At 57.6% G+C, this 16,882-nt stretch overlaps 1 protein-coding gene across 1 annotated transcript; it reads left to right on the top strand.

Moving 5' to 3' along the window:
• Window positions 1-610: 610 nt before the first annotated feature.
• Window positions 611-12,220, top strand: LFNG (LFNG O-fucosylpeptide 3-beta-N-acetylglucosaminyltransferase). Its single transcript, XM_065850787.2, has 8 exons — window positions 611-1,047; window positions 8,225-8,273; window positions 9,147-9,246; window positions 9,382-9,535; window positions 9,641-9,726; window positions 9,933-10,098; window positions 10,378-10,463; window positions 10,552-12,220. The coding sequence occupies exons 1-8, from the start codon at window positions 658-660 to the stop codon at window positions 10,616-10,618; spliced, it is 1,098 nt and encodes a 365-aa protein (XP_065706859.1). The 5' UTR covers window positions 611-657; the 3' UTR covers window positions 10,619-12,220.
• The last annotated feature ends 4,662 nt before the right edge of the window (window positions 12,221-16,882 follow it).

The following is a 16,882-nucleotide window of genomic DNA, read 5'->3' as shown; positions in this document are numbered from 1 at the left end:
ATTCACCCACCAGGCTGGAGCTTGGCGGAAGTGAGAGGAGTGCTGCGTTTTTTGGGGTTTTGGCTGGTTTTGTGTTTTGTTGTTTAATTATACTTGGTCTCAGAAGAGATTGATGGGAATCTGCCTGGAGTTTGGTCAGGCTGGTCGACTTTTGGTAACCTCTTGGACACGTCTGTGAGAAAACCTCGCTGCAGCGCTCTGGGAAATGGGAGCTCAGGGCATGCGGGTTGAGGGAAGGCACCCACTGCTGACGATGAAGCACTGAGTGATGCTCCTGGCACGCTGGGGGCTGCAGGGACCGGGGTACCCCCATCCTGCACCCTGTCCACCATCCTCCGGGCCTCGGTGGCGTGGCAGGAGGTGCAGGCAGCCTGCCTTGGGCAGGGCACATGGGCATGGGCAGGAGATGAGCGGGCGCCAGGCGGGACGCGGCCGAGCAGGACGCGTATAGGGGGCTGGCAGGGCAGGCGCGGGGAGACGGAGCGGGCAGGCTGCGGGCAGGGCCGGGCGCGCTGCCCACGCCCCGCGTGGGGGCGGCCCCGGGTACGTCCCTCCCCGGGCGGGGCGGGGGCGGTTTAAAGGCGGCGGCGCGGCGGGGGCCGGCGGTGGCGCGGGCGGAGCGCGGCCGGTGGCGGCGCGGAGAGGAGCGGCGGGAGGATGCTGAAGAGCTGCGGGAGGAAACTGCTCCTGTCCCTCGTGGGCTCCATGTTCACCTGCCTCCTGGTGCTCATGGTGGAGCCGCCGGGGAGGCCGGGACTGGCCCGGGGGGAGGCTGGCGGGGCGCAGCGGGCGCTGCAGAGCCTGGGGGTGGCGGTGGCTCCCCCGGCGGCGCAGGGTCCACCCGGTCTCCGCAGCTTTGCCGATTACTTCGGGCGGCTGAGCCGAGCCCGGCGGGAGCTGCCCGCCGCTCCGCCGAGCGCTCCGCGGCCGCCGGCCGAGGACATCTCCCCCCGCGATGTCTTCATCGCCGTCAAGACCACAAAGAAGTTTCACAAGGCACGGCTGGAGCTGCTGCTCGACACCTGGATCTCCCGCAACCGCGACATGGTAAGAGGATGGGGAAGGTCCCTGCGCCAGCCGGGATGGAGCGGCACGGGCCGGGCTGCGGGCCGGGCTGCGGTCCGCGGGTGTCAGCCGCGGTCCCGGCCCTTCGCCGTGCGGGGTCCGTGTGCGCTGTGCCCCGGCAAATACCGCTTCCTCTTTCTGCTCTGTAACGCTGGGTAGAAGTGTTATTCGGAGGCTGTCCGGGCTGTTCTGCAGCCAGCAGTGTTTTCGGGAGGGTGAAATGCAGCGTCGCAGGGTCAGTTTGGGCTGGATAAGTGATGGAGGGAGCCTGACCTGATTCCTTGCACTCAGCAGCTCCCCAAAACACGCTGCTCTCGGGTCCATCCTGCTGAGTGGATCCCACTGCAGATCTTGCCACGAGTTGCTTTCCACTAGGGAAACTGAGGCACAGCGTAGGGATGCAATCCAGTCCACTGGTGCCCGGTGTGGAGTCAGGCCCCTGTGGGTGCTCTCCTGGGCTGCAAGGCCTGGCTGTGGGTAAGGTTTGGCAGGGCCTCACGAGGTGCTTGCAGTTGGGCTGCCCAAAGGACACCTGGCTCAGCAGCCCAGAACTGGCAGGGCACTGGGATGTGCTGAGATTCTTGGTTCTGCTGCCAGGAACTGGGCAGGACTGGAGTGGCCAGGGGCTCTTGCAGGTCTGCTCTGGCTCACCCGCACTGAGACAGTTGTGGCTAGTTCAATTCCTGCTCTACTAATGTCCTGCCCTGAGCTGTGGCAGTCGCTCTGTCCTTCAAATACCGAAGCAAAATTAAAAAGGAAAAAAAATGAAAAGCTGTTTCCTTAGGAAATGTGCTTTGCCATCTGCTCTTAAGACACTTTTTCTGTCCTTAGACAGTTTCCCAAGTGAGTTATGCCTGGTCCTAACCTTTCCATCCTACTGTCTTCATGTGTTTCCTCCTGGCATGGAATTGTGTTTCTTGCTTGCTTGCAAACTGTCTTTTTCTTAATCTGAATTGGCTGGGAAGGGAAGAAGAGGAGGTGGGGGGAGATCAACCTTCCTGTGCCTCCTTCACCCAGGTCTGTTGGACCATGCGAGGGGCTCAGCTCCTGCAGCTCACTCTGAGCATTATCTCACTGGGTTTTTTCCCGTGTGAATCTTACCCTTTTTGGTTTTTTTTCTTTTTTTTGCTCAGGTCTTCTGGGCTTGGCAGTGGCTCTGCCATCTCTCCCTGGTACAGTTATTTAATGGAAACCTCTTTTATGCTCTGCTGTCACTGCGAGGGGGTGGTGAGTGGTAGTGGTGGGGAAATGCTCTTTGAGCACCTACAGATGATCCTGGGAATGGCTGCTCTTTTTTTCCCCTCCCTCTTGTGAGCTCTGTCTTTCTTTTAGAGGGTTTTTTTTGTTGTTGTGCTTCGTTTGTCCGTTTGGATTCCCAGAGACCCAAGGCTCGGCTCTCACGCTGTCCCCCTGGGCAAGCTAACAAAGCCCCTTTTCTCCCGGCACAGAGAAAAGGCTTCGCAGCCTCTTGTGTGGCACTTTCCATGGGAACGCGGGAGCCGAAGCCGGCCGTGTCCAGGTCAGGTTGCCTAGAGATGAGGGCCATGAAGCCGGGGGGCCACAGCCCAGCGAGGTGCCCGCCTGACAAGCCAAACTGCTGAGTGACGGCTCTTGTACAGCACTTGAGGACAAGGAGCTGCCGAGAGAGCTGGAGGTGGCGCAAACTCCCGCAGAGTGAAGCGAGAGCTGGGGGGGACACGTGGAGGCAGAGGGGATGAACCCACGCTGCTGGTGGTTACTGGCTCCAGTCTTCCCACGCTGACCTGATTGCCATCTCTGGGAAGCTTTGGGGCACCCTGGGCTCCCGCAAACTTGGCAGAAAATTGGCGGGTTTTTTATTTGTTTGGGTTTTTTGCCTGCAGAGTGCAGGATTGGTGCCATGGGTCTTCTCTCCATTGTTTCCCTGTCCTAGGGGGCTATGTGGTTCTTGCATCCCCTCCTTGCCTGGCCCTGTGGCTTCTGCCCCGGGACGGTGGTGGCAGCGTGGTGCTGCCTCAAACGTCTCTCTTAGTCTGAGTCAGGCCTGTCTCTCCTCATCCTGTCCCTCTCTTGCTCTTGTTTCACTAATAGTGCTGTGGCGCTGGGAAATTCCTGCCCAAGGCCTGAGAATCCCCCATGCCCAATGCCATGTTTCTCCTTCCCCTGACCCTCCTCTCATATCAAACCCTGTACTACCTCTTTCTTGACTGCTCGTTAGCCAGTCAGGAACGATGCAAGTGCTGGTAAGGGGTTAAATCCAGCAGGTAGCTCCAGGCTGGACCCTGGCTGATAGGGGGAATAGCTATTGTGTCCTTTCTTGGCTGCTCATTGTTCTGCCCACAATAGTCCCTGTTTCCTGCCCTCTGTCCCCTCCAAGACCCTGCAATGGGTACCCCCTTCTCCTTCCTGCTTCCTTCTGCATGGGGAGGGCAGATTCTTATTCACTTCTAAATCTGATCCCCCAGTTGCACAATCCAGGCTGGACAGGGTAAGCTGCTGTTGGAGGAGAGTTATGGTTTTTCCCCTCCTTGCTTTGGGGAGAGTTTCCAGCTGTCTCGGTATCATTAGGATGCTGGAGTGCAGTCTGGGGAATCTTTGCACTTGAAAGAAAAGAGAGGGAGGGGAGGAAAATGGCCATTAGGCAGAAATCCTGGACAGGAGCGTGTCCAAACCCACTGGTTTCCTGCTGAGCCGGGTGATTTGCAGTGCCCGAGTTGCGTAAGACACATCCCCTGTCCCTGGGGTACCCTGAAGGCGACCGGGCGGCTCGGCACACGCCACAGTGCCTGCGAGGGGTCTGGGCTCGGCTGCCGTCCCACCAGCGTGGGATCTGCTGGCTTCCTCCAGCTCGGCATGATAATTGCAGGCTTTGAAAAATTCCTGCTCTCGGGGCAGAGGGAATGGGTTTGCCTTCCGGAGAGCACGCTCCACTGATGGCGGCGCCCACGTTTCCCTAGCACCTTGGCCAGGGTTCCATCCTCGGGGTGGCTGTGGTGGAGTGTGCCGGCGTGTGCGTCCCTCTTGGGCTCCTACCAGAGCAGCTGGGACCATGGGGGGCTGCTCATCCCAAAGCAGCTCCCTCCAGGCGGGGCTGTGCGCCATGGCCTGCTGACCACTGCTGAACTCAGCTTGTGTGTGAGGGTCCCTCCCTGCTGGCCCCTTGGGCAGCCTGTGTGGTTTTTAGGGGTGGGGGCCTCTTAATTGCCTGCCCAAAATGATGCCACTGTCCTCATCCATAAAAGCCCTGAAGCCGGCAAGCGGCGTGCGTGGAGCGCCAGGCAGGAGGGCGGGGGACCCTCCCCACACAATGAGCTCATTGTTTGCGAGGAGGTTATTAAAAAATTATAGCATTTAAAATTACAGTGGAGGATTCTTCCTCTTGCCAAAAGGAGCAGGGGGAGGAAGGGCCCGCAGCCCTGCAAGCCCCTTCCCTCCCTCTGTGGGTCACATCCCTGAGACCCCTGCACCAGCACAGACCCCAACAGAACCCTGGGGAAAGCCACTGCCATCGCAGGGACACTGCCATCGCAGGGACACTGCCATCGCACTGCTCCCAGCCCCTTGAACCAGGGTGGGGATTTTCCCTCCTAACCCCCGTGGACTGGAGGGAAAGTATCTGCTGTGGGGGACACAAAGCTGGGCAGGGACCTGCTCTGGCAGCACTCTCACCTCTCCCTGCAGCCTTTTGCTCATCTGGAGACTGACCCCCTCATTGCCCAGCACCTCTTCACTGCCTCCTGCACCCAAGCAGAGTGGCTGTTTCTTCCTTATCCTTGGGTAGAAGGGGGTGTACCCCCCCCCCCCCCCCCCCCAACCCCAGGTGCCATGTAGCTGGGCACCGGGCTTCTCCATCCTCTCCCAGAACAGGGAAGTGAGACATGGCACAGGGGCAGGATTAGTGCACCGCAGGATCACGGGGGTGCCTGCCCGTCTAAGGTTCCCCTTTTTGGTGAGTGTGCTGCTGTGGAAGGTGGGGCTGTGATGGGTGCAGGCTCTGCTGGGTGTGTGTCACACCAGGAAGCCAGCTAGACCATTCGGCCAGGCAAGGCAGAGGGGACAGGATGACCCCAGGGTGGCCTTAGCTGGTGGGGTGTCTTTTGCACAGCACCCAGCCATGGGTGACCTGTGAGCTCGGTTGGTGGAGAGGGAAATGAGTCACTGCGAAAGGAGAAATGAAGGGGAGGGAGAAAAAAAAAAGAGCCCTCCCCAGGGGTGAGGAGGAGGTGGCGGGGGCTGATGGCGGCTGCCAGGCTCCTTACAGGCAGCTGGGGGGTGCTGACCCCATCCTGGCCATAAGGACCCTGGGTGCCTCTTGGTCCCCGTATGCCGGGGCTGCACATTGTGCGGGGCTGTATGGAGCAGTGGCAGCTATTGTTCGGGAGGGATTTGGCATCCTGTGTTTCTTGAAGCTGCAGTTTTGAGAACAATGAGGTTTCCTGCAGGGGCTGGGGGGGGCAGTGGGCCCTTCCTCTCCTACACCCTGCAGGAAAAGTTATTGCAGAGATGGCCAAGAGGTCCTGGCACCCCTCAGTGCCATGGCTGGCATGGATGCCAAATGGGGGAGAGGTGGAAGGGAGTGTAATGACTCGGGGTGCTTTTTGGGGGGAAGTTTGGGGGGAGGCTGCCCTTGCTGCTCTTGGGTTTGGAGATGGTGGCTTGTTAGGTGATAGCTGAGTAACCATGTCCCATTCCACTTACTCTGCTGTGAACCAGACACTGCTCTGATGCCCAGCGTTTGAGATGCTGAAGGTTGGTCCATGGTTTTTTCCCTAGCACAGGGTGGCTTTTTGTCCCCCTCCTTTCCTGGCTTGTCCCCTCCCAGGCTTGACTGGCACCTCTGTTGCTCTCCCCTGCAGCCCCAGGCGAGGTGACTGAGCAGGAAGGGCACACACCATATTCCCCCCACTCCACCCCAAAGAAATGCAGACAAACTAATTTAAAAATAGAGGCTTTAATTTCTTTTATTGTTTAAATTAAACATCATGGTGGGGCTGGGAGGGAGATGAGGAACCCCCAAGTGCCTGATAGCCCCTGCAAGGTGACTTACAGGGCTCTGTGCCCCTGTACTGGTTTCCAAGGTGCCACGTAGTACACCCACACCAAGAAAATTATGGGGATGTACTTGGAGAGAGGCCGGAGGGAAGATGCCTCGTTAGGATGAAGCCTTTCGGTGCAGGCGAGTAATAAACAATTGTCCCTGTGGTCTATTTATAGTGGCTGAGCTGGAGGATTAGTTGTGGGGTTATTTTTGGAGTGGCTGAGGGAGCAGTTGCTGGACGGCGTTTCTGAGCTAATCAAGCAAACATTTTCTGTCTCGCCTGTGTGGAGGCTGCGTGTCCCCCACCTTCCCTGTCTGCCTTCGGTGGGGCTGGAGCCAGGGGGTTGATGTACCAAGGTACCACATCTCTCAGGATGGATGAGGACGTGCTTGTGATGGATCTTGGAGCATCCTTGGATGGTCTCCCCCTGCCCTGGATCAACTCCTACCCCCAGTAGCTGCCTGACCTGTCCCTGAGTGCCTGAGGGAAATGGGGACCAGCAGCAAGGTGCTGTCTGGGGGTGACCATGCACAGCACCGACCCTGTCCCACCCCAGCAGTGATGTGTTCCAGGGCTTCGATGAACACCGGCACTCTTGGCCTTGCAGCTGATGAGCCAATGTCCCCATCCCCGGCTGTCCCTTCCTCATCAGTGGGTCCCCCATCCGCTAACCCTTTGCTCACAGCCTTCCTGACCCCTTGGGGGGCTGACCTCTGTCCCTCCCAAAAGCCAGGCTGTGTATTTATGAGAACTTACTTTCCCACCTCCTGCATTCTTTTATTTATTTTTTCTTTCCCCCCTCTCTCTCTCCCCCTTTCAAGCCCCAAAGGTCACTTGTAGCCCCGTCCCCAGGAACGCACCCTCCTCACTTCCCATTCAGCCTTCCTCCAGCTCTGGGCTCTCCCCACCAGCCTCCCCTCGGGACCTGAGCAAACACGGGCCGGCCGGGTTAACCAGTGCAGCTGTATGCTAATGGCCACTGCTGCCCGCTTAACTCTCCTTTGCTGAGTAAAGTCAACCCCGCTATTGTACCCACCTCCTCAAACAAACCACAAAACCCCAGCGCGTTCCCGGGGCCGGCCGGCTGCGGGGTGGCACTCACTTTCTGGCTCACTTGTAATTCATCATCCCCAACGCTCAGGCTCCATCGTTGTCCCCCCCCTCCACCCCAGCCCTTTTGTCTTTCTTCCTTTGCCCTTTTGTGCACGTCTGGTTTTTAATAGCGCTTGGCAGCTGGTTGTGGTTTCTCTCCTCCGGCTTTGTTTGCTGCCCGCTGATTGATGGCGATGCCTTTCCCACCCCCTGTTCTCTCCTCCTGCTTCTCGCCCTTCCCCAGATCCCAGGCCAACAAGCAACTCCCCCCGAGTCCCCCGTCCTGAGTGGCATATGCCAGCAATTAGCTGTGTAAATAGTGGAGTGCAGCTGGGGGTGCAGCTTGTGCCCCTGGGGAGGAGGCAGGGTGCTGCCTGGCACCGCAGGGACCGTGCGGGGGTGGGCAGTGAGGGACCGTCCCCTCCTCGGGGCTGGCAAGAGGCGCCCGCTGGCACCAGCTCACCCACCCTGGGCAGGGACGGGGAGCGGAAAGGAGCCGTGGGGGTGTTGTGCAAGTGGACGGCCACGTGCTGTTGACACAGGTGGGGACACGGTTGGCAGCCGGCGCCGTGGGCAAACACACCTGCCTGGGCCGGGAGAGCTGCCGAGCGGCTGCTTTGGTATCCCCAGCCGCACGTGCCGACTGCGCCGGCTAAAGTCTAAAGACTCTGCTCAGATTGAGCCACACTCTGCACCCGCTCCCCATCACCTGCTCCTCTTGCATCACCCCAAATCCTCCTGTCCTGTGGAAAAGATGGCAGGTTGGGGATCCTCGGCATGTGTGCTGGAGGGGGCTGGGGTTTGCACCCCAGCAAGGTGTGGTGGTGCATGCCATGTCCTGCCAGGACAGCTTTGCACCCTTCTCTGGCTGAGGGTGAGTGTGTCACAGGGATGCCCAGCTCTCTGGTGCTGCTTTGAGTTTTGGTGAGGAGGAAGAAGTCGACACCAAGGGCCAAGGGGAACCAAGCCCCAATGCTGCCCAGGGATGATGGATGGCATCCAAAGGTGCATGGCCTTGGTCCTCAAAGGTGCCTTGTCTTCTATTTCAGACCTTCATCTTCACGGATGGGGAGGATGAGGAGCTGAAGAAACAAGCACGTGAGTGTGTGGCCCTTTTCCCTATGAGTGTGTGACCTGGTCAGGTCCCCTGGGGAACATGGCTGGCGTGGAGCCTGCCCTGGGGAACTCTGAAAAAATGGTCAAAATGCCACCGATTAGATGCTAATCTTTGGAACCCTCACCACAGGGACCTGGGCTGAGAACAAGGCAACTTGTTTCATTGATGATGCATAAAGCAGCCTCTGCCTGGGAGCTCCACCTGGGGATAGGTTTCCCTCCCAGGCCATTTCCAGCACATTATTAGGGTTGCCTTCGGGCCAGTTTGTTCCTGGGGTAAGCTGGGATTGATGGGAACGCGGCTGGGGTTTCATGAGAGCATTTTCCTGGCAGCCACTCCCTGGGGCCAGGGTCAGCTCAGTCTATTCTCTCCATGCAAATGACTCCTTTTCAGGCCGGGAAGCACTTGCTTTTGAGCTGGGCAAGCAAATAACAGGTGGCTGCTGTGAGAAAAAGCAGCAGGAATAGGGCAGGATTTTGGGTATGATGTCCTGGGTGAAGAAGCTGGTGCATGGACACCCTCTTGTATCCTCCTCCCAGGGTAGCTGGGGCACGGCCTGAGGTTGCACAAGGTGCTGTAGGGTGGCAGCATGAGTAGCCTTGTGATATGGCTTGACCCTGCTGCATCTGCTGCATCCACATTCCTGCTCATCCCTTATCTCACATGGACTTAAAAGCCCTTTGCCCAAAAATTCATTCTTTGCCCAAAATGATGTGACATGGAGACCACCGAGTGACAGGGTTTCCATCCCCCTGGTACCTTTGGAATGTGTGTGGTGAGGCATCACCATTCAAACGTGGGGGAAGATGTGGGATGCCCTGGCACTGGGCTTTGACCCCCATATCTTCTTGCAGGAAACGTCATCAACACCAACTGCTCGGCCGCCCACAGCCGCCAGGCCCTGTCCTGCAAGATGGCTGTGGAGTACGACAAGTTCATCGAGTCCGGCAGAAAGTAAGCGACACCCAGGGCTGCCTCGGGGGATGAGGGGGATGGTGCAGGCAGACGCTGTTTGCATTTCTGGGGCCAAATCTCAGCATGGTGTCTGGGGAATTGCCCCAGCCTGGCGTGACACTGCTGTCACTGCAGGTGGTTCTGCCACGTGGACGATGACAACTACGTGAATGTGCGGATGCTGGTGAAGCTGCTCTCCAGCTACCCCCACACGCAGGACATCTACATTGGGAAGCCCAGCCTGGACCGGCCCATCCAGGCTACAGAGAGGATCAGCGAGAACAAGATGGTGAGGGGGGAGAATGAGAAGTTGAGGCCGGCTTAATTTGGGCTGGGGTTTGCTCCCTGGCTGGCAGGAACGGGTCTCAATGCCGTTGCTTCCTCTCTCTCACAGCACCCTGTGCATTTCTGGTTTGCCACGGGCGGAGCAGGGTTTTGTATCAGCCGGGGGCTGGCGCTGAAGATGAGCCCATGGGCCAGGTAAGATCATTGGCACTGCTCTCCCATGCGGACTCGTCGTGGTCCCAGCAGGGCACAGAGCAGTGATATCTTTGGGGATGGATGTTGGGCCATGTCCCACCACCTTGCTTTCCTCGCTGGGCACCCACTGGCCAAGCCCAGACCTCGCAAGGTGTCCAGGTCCCCTGGGCTTTGCTCCTCTGCAGCTCCTCTCTGTCTCCCCGCAGCGGGGGCCATTTCATGAGCACGGCGGAGAAGATCCGCCTGCCCGACGACTGCACCATCGGCTACATCATCGAGTCCGTGCTGGGGGTGAAGCTCATCCGGAGCAACCTCTTCCACTCGCACCTGGAGAACCTCCACCAGGTGCCCAAGACAGAGATCCACAAACAGGTATCCCTGTCCTGATGCCCTGGGGTCAATGGTGGGGTTGGGGTGGACGATACCATCATTTGGTTTCATGTTGTCACTTAAAAATAGAGCATCATGGCTAAGATATTGATTGACATGTCAGCGGAGGGGGAAAAACCCCTCAGGCCATCCCTGTGGGGTGATGCAGAGCGATAACTGGAGGCTTTGGGAAACTGGGTGAATTTTCCAACCCCCCCGCAATGTCCCTGCTTGATACTCGTGGCTGTGTCGGCCACTTGATCCCCCTGTGCTTCCCCCCAGGTGACGCTAAGCTACGGCATGTTTGAAAACAAGCGCAACTCCATCCACATGAAGGGAGCCTTCTCCGTCGAGGAGGACCCATCCAGGTGAGATGGCGAGACCCTGTCCCCCCCAAGCCCAGGCGCCTTGAGGCCACCGCCACCCCATGCTCAGCATTGCTCCTCTTCTCCACAGGTTCCGCTCCGTGCACTGCTTGCTGTACCCCGACACGCCGTGGTGCCCCGCCAATGTGGTTTACTAGGAGGCGCGTGTCCCCTCCAACCTCGTCCCAAATTTCCCCGGTATCCGACGGGTGTGCGGGACCTGCGTGCGGGTGTGTGTCGGTCCGGCCTCGCCGCGAGGCGGATGGACGGACAGATGTTGTTGCTGTGGTATTGCACAGTGTGTGTGTACTGAAGGCTGCTGTGCGGCCCCTTGTCCCCTGCCCTGCCTGCCCGGCTGCCCGTGCCCGCTGCCCGCTCCGGCCAGGATGGTGCGGCAGGGACGGGTCCTGAGCACTTAACCTCGGGCACCCCCGTGGCGCTGGTGGGCCCCACGCCATGCGTGGGGATGGACCGCAGGCACTGCGGGGCTCTGCCTCCCCGGGCTTGCTTCTCCTTGTATTTTTCCCCCTTCTTGCTAATGTTCAGTTTTTTTGGTGTGTGCCTCCCTCCCTTGATCCTACCCCCAGCCCTGCTCCCATAACCCCTCACCCTTCCCATCCTCTTTCCCAGTCCTGAAATCTCAGCAGCGAAGCTCTGGCTCCCATTGTGGATGAAAGATTTTGCTCCCCGGCTCAGTGGGCAGGCAGGGAAGGCTCCTGGCTGTGGCAAACACTGCTCCAGGGTGCTGTAGAGCTGCTGGGTGCTTGATGGCTGCACTGGAGGGAGATGCTGGGATGGGCTGTGAGCTGGTGTTGGTGTTAGCTCCATTTCCCAGAGCTCCCCGCTCCTGGCTGAAGTGTTGCTGGCACCTTTGATCTATGCATTGTTTATGGAGATGAACCTAAAAAACTTTCTATAAATACATGGGGTGGTAGAAGGGCTCTTCCAGGGCTGCTGGTGCAGCGTGGGTGCTGTGTTTGCACAGAGTCTCCCTTCAGTGCCGCCTCCCTGCTTGCTCACTGGTCTGGTGCAGACCACACCTTTGCAATGGAGCTGTTCATGGGGGTTGCATGGGTGTCCCCCACCCTGCGGTGGGGCTGGAGCATCCTCCAGCTCTGGCCTGGCTGTGGGTGCTGCTGGGGCGGCCAGAGCACCCCCTGCACCCAGCCGGCTGGGCACCCCCTGCAGCACCCAGCCCAGCCATCGCTCTCTCCCTGCCCAGGAGGGACCCCCTGCCTCCCACTGCCAGCCCTGGGGTGAGAGGGCCCAGCCGGAGCTGAACATTTCCAACCTGAAGCTGAGTGAAAATAGCCCATAATGGGTGTGTTGTAAATATGTTATTGAGCCAGTATTTTTTTTACTGTGCCTTTTTTTTTTAAAAAAAAAAAAAAGAAGAAAAAAAAAAAAAAGAAAAACCCCACACATTGAGAAATATGTAGATTTTAAAGTGCTTTTTATACATTTTCTGTGGATCGGAAAAAGAAAACCCAACAACCCAAACCCCCACCTTCTGATAACCTGTTTAAGAAAAAAAAATTGCAATGCCTTATAACTATCACTTACCTTAATTTATATGTTCCAGTATCTGGAACATCACTCTGTGCTTTTTGTAACTAGAATGTGTTTAAAGCAATAGATGTGGGATGGGGAACCAGCATGAACAGTGTGTTCTCAGGGACTTGAACCCGATCGCTGCCACGGGGTTCCCGTGGGAGCCGTCACCAATAAAGCAGCTTTTTTTGCTGACCACAGTCACCTGGTCCTGGGCTCCGGTGTCTCTTTATGGATAGACTGTGCTCAACACCCCTTGTTCCCCCACGGATGTTATCACCTCTAATGAAGTTCTCAGGGACGCACCGAGGATGAATTGTGCCTGCATCCCTCTCTTTTCCCACGGGTACTGAGCTCTGCTGACCATTTGCATCCCAAGGGTGTGAGGGTCCTCCACTCCTTCCCCTCCCCAAAAGGCTTGGGCAGGGCTTGGCACCTCAGAGCTGGAGTTTCCCAGGCTCACGGGTGAGAGCGGGGGCGAGGTGAGAGCTGGGGAGTGAGGTGAGAGCCGGTTGTTAGCAGGATGCTATTAGCAGGGTGCTGTTAACAGCCAGCGGGCAGGCGTCTGCGTGGGAAGGTTGGGGGCTGTGTGAGACCCCTGCCCTCCCTTCACCCTCTCCACCCCCGTTTTAACCAACAGAAAACACCCACCTGCCAGAGACAAGCCCCAACTTTCATGGACTATGGCAACAGCATAAGATCTGCCCCCGCTGCGTTTAAAAACCAGCCCTGTTTGTGCTGCGGTGGTACCAGCTTTTGCCTGCGCCGTTCTCTCCTTCCCCCACCTTCCTCCACATTCAGCATCTTTATCTATTTTTTTTTCCTCTTACTTTACAGTTTCACTTGAATCTCTCGGTTTTCAGGGGTTGGCCTTGCTAAAAATACAGCCTAGCAGGAAGTCAGCGTGTGCTAAAGCAGCAACCAGCTCTCAACACCCACTCACCCTTCAGACAACCCCAAAAAATCTAAAGTCCTCTGAGCGCTGCAGCCCTGTAGGTGGGGGGGACTCCAGATCCTGCCCTGTGGAGCTGAGCATCCCCCTGACCTCTGAACCCCCAAAAACCCCCTACAGGCACCCAAAAATCTCCCTGGAGAATGGGCAGAGTACACAGCAAGCCCTGCAAAGCCCCTGTCCCGCAGCACCCGGGAGCTGGGGCCAGGGGCTATGCAGCAGGTACAGGATTTGGTGCCCCTCAGCCCCCACCCCATGCGGGGTCAGCGAAGGGGAACTGCGTCAGGCGCAGGAAGCTGTGCCACCGCCGCTCGCCCACAGATTTTCCTATTGCTCACGGGGCCGCGGTTTCGGCAGCGGGGGCACTTCCCAGCATCGGTGTTGTCACCCTTGTGACGGGGTGGCCCTCCCTCCGTCCCCCGCCCAGGGCAGGATGGCAAGATGCAGCCAGGACAGGGCAGCACCCATCTCGCCCCAGGCAGGGCTGGATGCTGGGGACCTGTTTACTGCAAAACAGCCCAAATCTTACGTTAAGTGTCGACCAAGGCACTGGGCTGGGATGTTGCTGCAAGGACTGGGAGCCCCTTGGCTAGGGTTAAGCCTGGGGGTTGCTGGGCATGGTGCAACACCTAGAGAGGGCTTAAAAATATATATAAAAAATAGAAGAGAATAGAAGAAAATAAAATAATACAAAATAAAGTAACTTTACCAAGTCCTCAGGAGCGGGGGCAGGCAGCACACCAGCCTTCTGGCTTGTCCCACACCAGGCTCCCAGCCTCTCCCTCCTCCCTCCCTAGTTGTGGGCTGAAAAGTAAATAAATACATGCATTAATAAACAAAAAGAAAACAAAAGCAACGCCTGCTGCTCTCGCATACTTGGCGGGTGCGTCAGGCCAGTCTGCTTTCATCTGCGCCCCGTGCTGTTGTGGGATGTCCTGTTTACTCTCACCAACTTGCAGCAGCTGATAAGGCTGCACCTTTTGGAGGTGCTGGTGTGTGGCGGTGGGATGAGGACAAGCCTGGCTTGATGGGGACACCGCCATTACGTAGGGACCGCTGCTGTTGACACCGCTGTGCCCAAGGGATGCTCCAGCACTGTGCGCAGCCAAAGGCTTTCCCGGTCCCTGGGCGGCTGCAGCATTGAGGGCAGAGAGCAACACATCGATTTAGTCATTCTTGCTGCTTCCTCCAATTTTGTTGTTGTTGTTTTAATTTGCATTTACTCATTATCGTGGACTTTGTGTGAATCACGGCGTTCCCAGCCCAGCTGCTGCATGGGGACTTCTCACTGGGGAGCTGTGTGATAGGATGAACACCCGTCCTGGCACCCACGGCGGTGAGAAATATTTGAGCCTTGGAGGGGGAGGGGGTGATGTTGGGAGATGATGAAACTCATGTGAATCAAGTCCAAGCCCCACTTCCAGCCTCGCTGGCCCAGCAAACTGCAATATTTGTGGGAAACGAACACAAAAGCGGCCAAATCGCAGGGCCTGAGCAATGCACGGAGTGTTCCAGATGCATCTTTGGGAGTCACCCATCCCAGTGCTGGGGAGTGGGGGGGCAGGGTCCTCATGGGGGCATGAGCTGCACCCCGGCAGCCCCGTGCAGCTGAAGGACACTAAATCCCCCACTAGCATCGGTTGTTTTGGAGCACGGGGTTGCAAAACCCTGCAACAGACAGTGACGGCTGCAGGACAGCCAAGCTCTCAGGTGTGCCGGGCAGATCCCCCCCCCCATACAGTTCCAAGCCATTGCCCACTTTGCCTTTATTTTTTTTTAATCTTCCCATTTCCCACTCCTGCATCACCTGAAGGTGGTTAAAATAAATACCTCGCAAGCCCTCAAGTTCATTTTTCTCTTTCTGACTTTTAAGACCAGCCTTGAACAGATCTAAACCAATTCCCTCCCCACAGCCTCAGCCACACAGCAGGGCCAGCTCTGCTCCTGTAGCTGTTTGGAAGCCGAGCGCGGAGGAGGAGATGAATTGAGCATCTTAAAAGCAGCTGGAAACACTTCCCACGATGCTGCCGGACGAGACCCATGAAGCTGCAGCACCGTTGTACAGCCCTGTTCCCATCCCTTCCAGCCTCATCCTCAGCAGATGTGTCCCCTTCTGTTTCTCTGCCCCAAAAAGGGGGTGGCTGGGGGTACGGTGCCTGGTTTGTGCCTGGCCCTGCAGAGAGGAGGGGGGTGAAAGCAGCAGTGACACAGCAAAGCAAAGCAGTGGCACCGCAGTCAGCGCTGGATGATGGTCCAGCCGTGTCCACCTCCCCTTGTCTTAGGGGGGCACGGGAGGGGTCAGAAGTGGGGGGGGGGCCATGCTGGCTCCCTGCCCAAACAGCCCATCCCCTGGCCCCAGAGCAGCCGTGTTTGTAGCGGATCATGAGTGACCAAGTGATTTATGGGGTGCAAGCGCCAGGTCCCACGGTGTTTGGCTAGTGGGAAGAGGAAGCAAGAGAAAGGCTCCAGCAGCAACATCTGCAACGCCTCTCAGTGAGAAGGGAGCTGTGCTTCCTCCAGCTCCCCTTCACGGACCAACGCAGGATTAAAAAAAAATCCCTGAGCAGGGATTTTTGATGAGGTCATGGTGAAAAACGTGACCTGCTCCAGGTCCTGTCTGCAGAGTCGAGGCAAACGGTCCTGCAGTCTCACCTGCAGTAACAGAGACATCAGCCGCAGTCCTTCTGCTCCTGCCACCATCCATCCCCTTGCTACCACACAAGGGCACGGCAACATGACCGGTGGCTCCATCATGGTGGCCAGACCTGTGACTTGTGGTGGCCGCAGCCAGGCCACCCTCATCCCTGCCCGGCCACCTGTGCTGGTGAAGGCAAACGTGCCAGGTGGCCACGTCCCTCTGCACCGTGGTGTTGTGACCCACAGAGTTGGTCCAGGCTGGGCTGCAAACACAACCCGGGGTGCAGAGGAGCCACGCTGAGCCCCGGGGCTGCTGCGGCATCTCTCCCCTTGCCCCTCCTGTGGCTGCCTCTGCTTGCAAACTCTTCCAGCTGCCAAGAGCAAGACTTCAGCATCCCCATGTGGTCAGATTGATTGGAGTATCCTCTTTCAGGCTTTTCTTTCAAGCTGAGCGGTCAGCGGATGCTCAGCGATCAGTCCTGGCCTTCCCCACAACACGAGGAGTGGCCATGACCTCCTGAAAGCAGATGTGGTCCAGCAGAGTGGGACAGGGAGATGGGATCATTCCTTGAGTACAGGGGTGCTTCAGAAGGGGTTGAAGGAGAGGAGGAGCAATTTAGCTGTCTTCCTCGAACACACGGGGAGGCAAAGTCCTGACAGTGACCCCAGCAAAAAAGCCGTGACTCCAGCTCCCAGTGCATCTGACGAAAGAAGCTGGGCACACCCAGGCTTCAGCAGCAGATACTGCATGCACGGTGCCACGTTCAGCAGAAAGCATTACCTGTAGCATGTGCTATTTCCCACCCCAAGAGGTGACAGGAGATGGGGACATGAAGTTAGTAGCCGTGTCCCAGTGAGCACACCGCAGCCACCAGCTTCTCCCAGAGAAAATGCTCCTGTTGGCAGAGCTCAATGCACCACAGGAACAAATACATTTGAAAGCATCTCCCCAGGGCATTCCTCCCTGCCTTATCTTTGAGCACGGAGATCTAACAGACCACTACTGAAGGCTGATCAGAAGGCAAGGTTTACGCAAACACATACTTCAACCTCCCCCATTTTTCTCCCAGCTCTGTATCATTTAAGGTGCTGGGACAGGGAGTGGGGCAGATGGGTGAGTGAAGCCTGCGGCTGCTGGGGACGGCTGGAAAGCGCTGGGAAGGGTCACCGGGCAGGGGGCCTTCACATGTTCCCATCCCTGGTGGGACTCCATAAACCTGGTGAAATATTTACGTGCTGACACTGATGGGAGCTTTATTTTCCCTCGCACCATCAGATTCCC

The sequence above is a fragment of the Patagioenas fasciata genome, chromosome 15 (genome assembly GCF_037038585.1).
Source record: "Patagioenas fasciata isolate bPatFas1 chromosome 15, bPatFas1.hap1, whole genome shotgun sequence".
In the NCBI taxonomy this organism is placed as follows: domain Eukaryota; kingdom Metazoa; phylum Chordata; class Aves; order Columbiformes; family Columbidae; genus Patagioenas; species Patagioenas fasciata.
The sequence above is the reverse complement of the archived record's forward strand: the minus strand, read 5'-3'. Positions and strand labels throughout refer to the sequence as shown.

Coding starts and splice junctions, on each gene's coding strand:
- LFNG (XM_065850787.2), top strand. CDS start 658: ATGCTGAAGAGCTGCGGGAGGAAACTGCTCCTGTCCCTCGTGGGCTCC. Junction 8,274..9,146: donor GGAGCTGAAGAAACAAGCAC/GTGAGTGTGTGG, acceptor ATCTTCTTGCAG/GAAACGTCATCAACACCAAC. Junction 10,464..10,551: donor GTCGAGGAGGACCCATCCAG/GTGAGATGGCGA, acceptor TCTTCTCCACAG/GTTCCGCTCCGTGCACTGCT.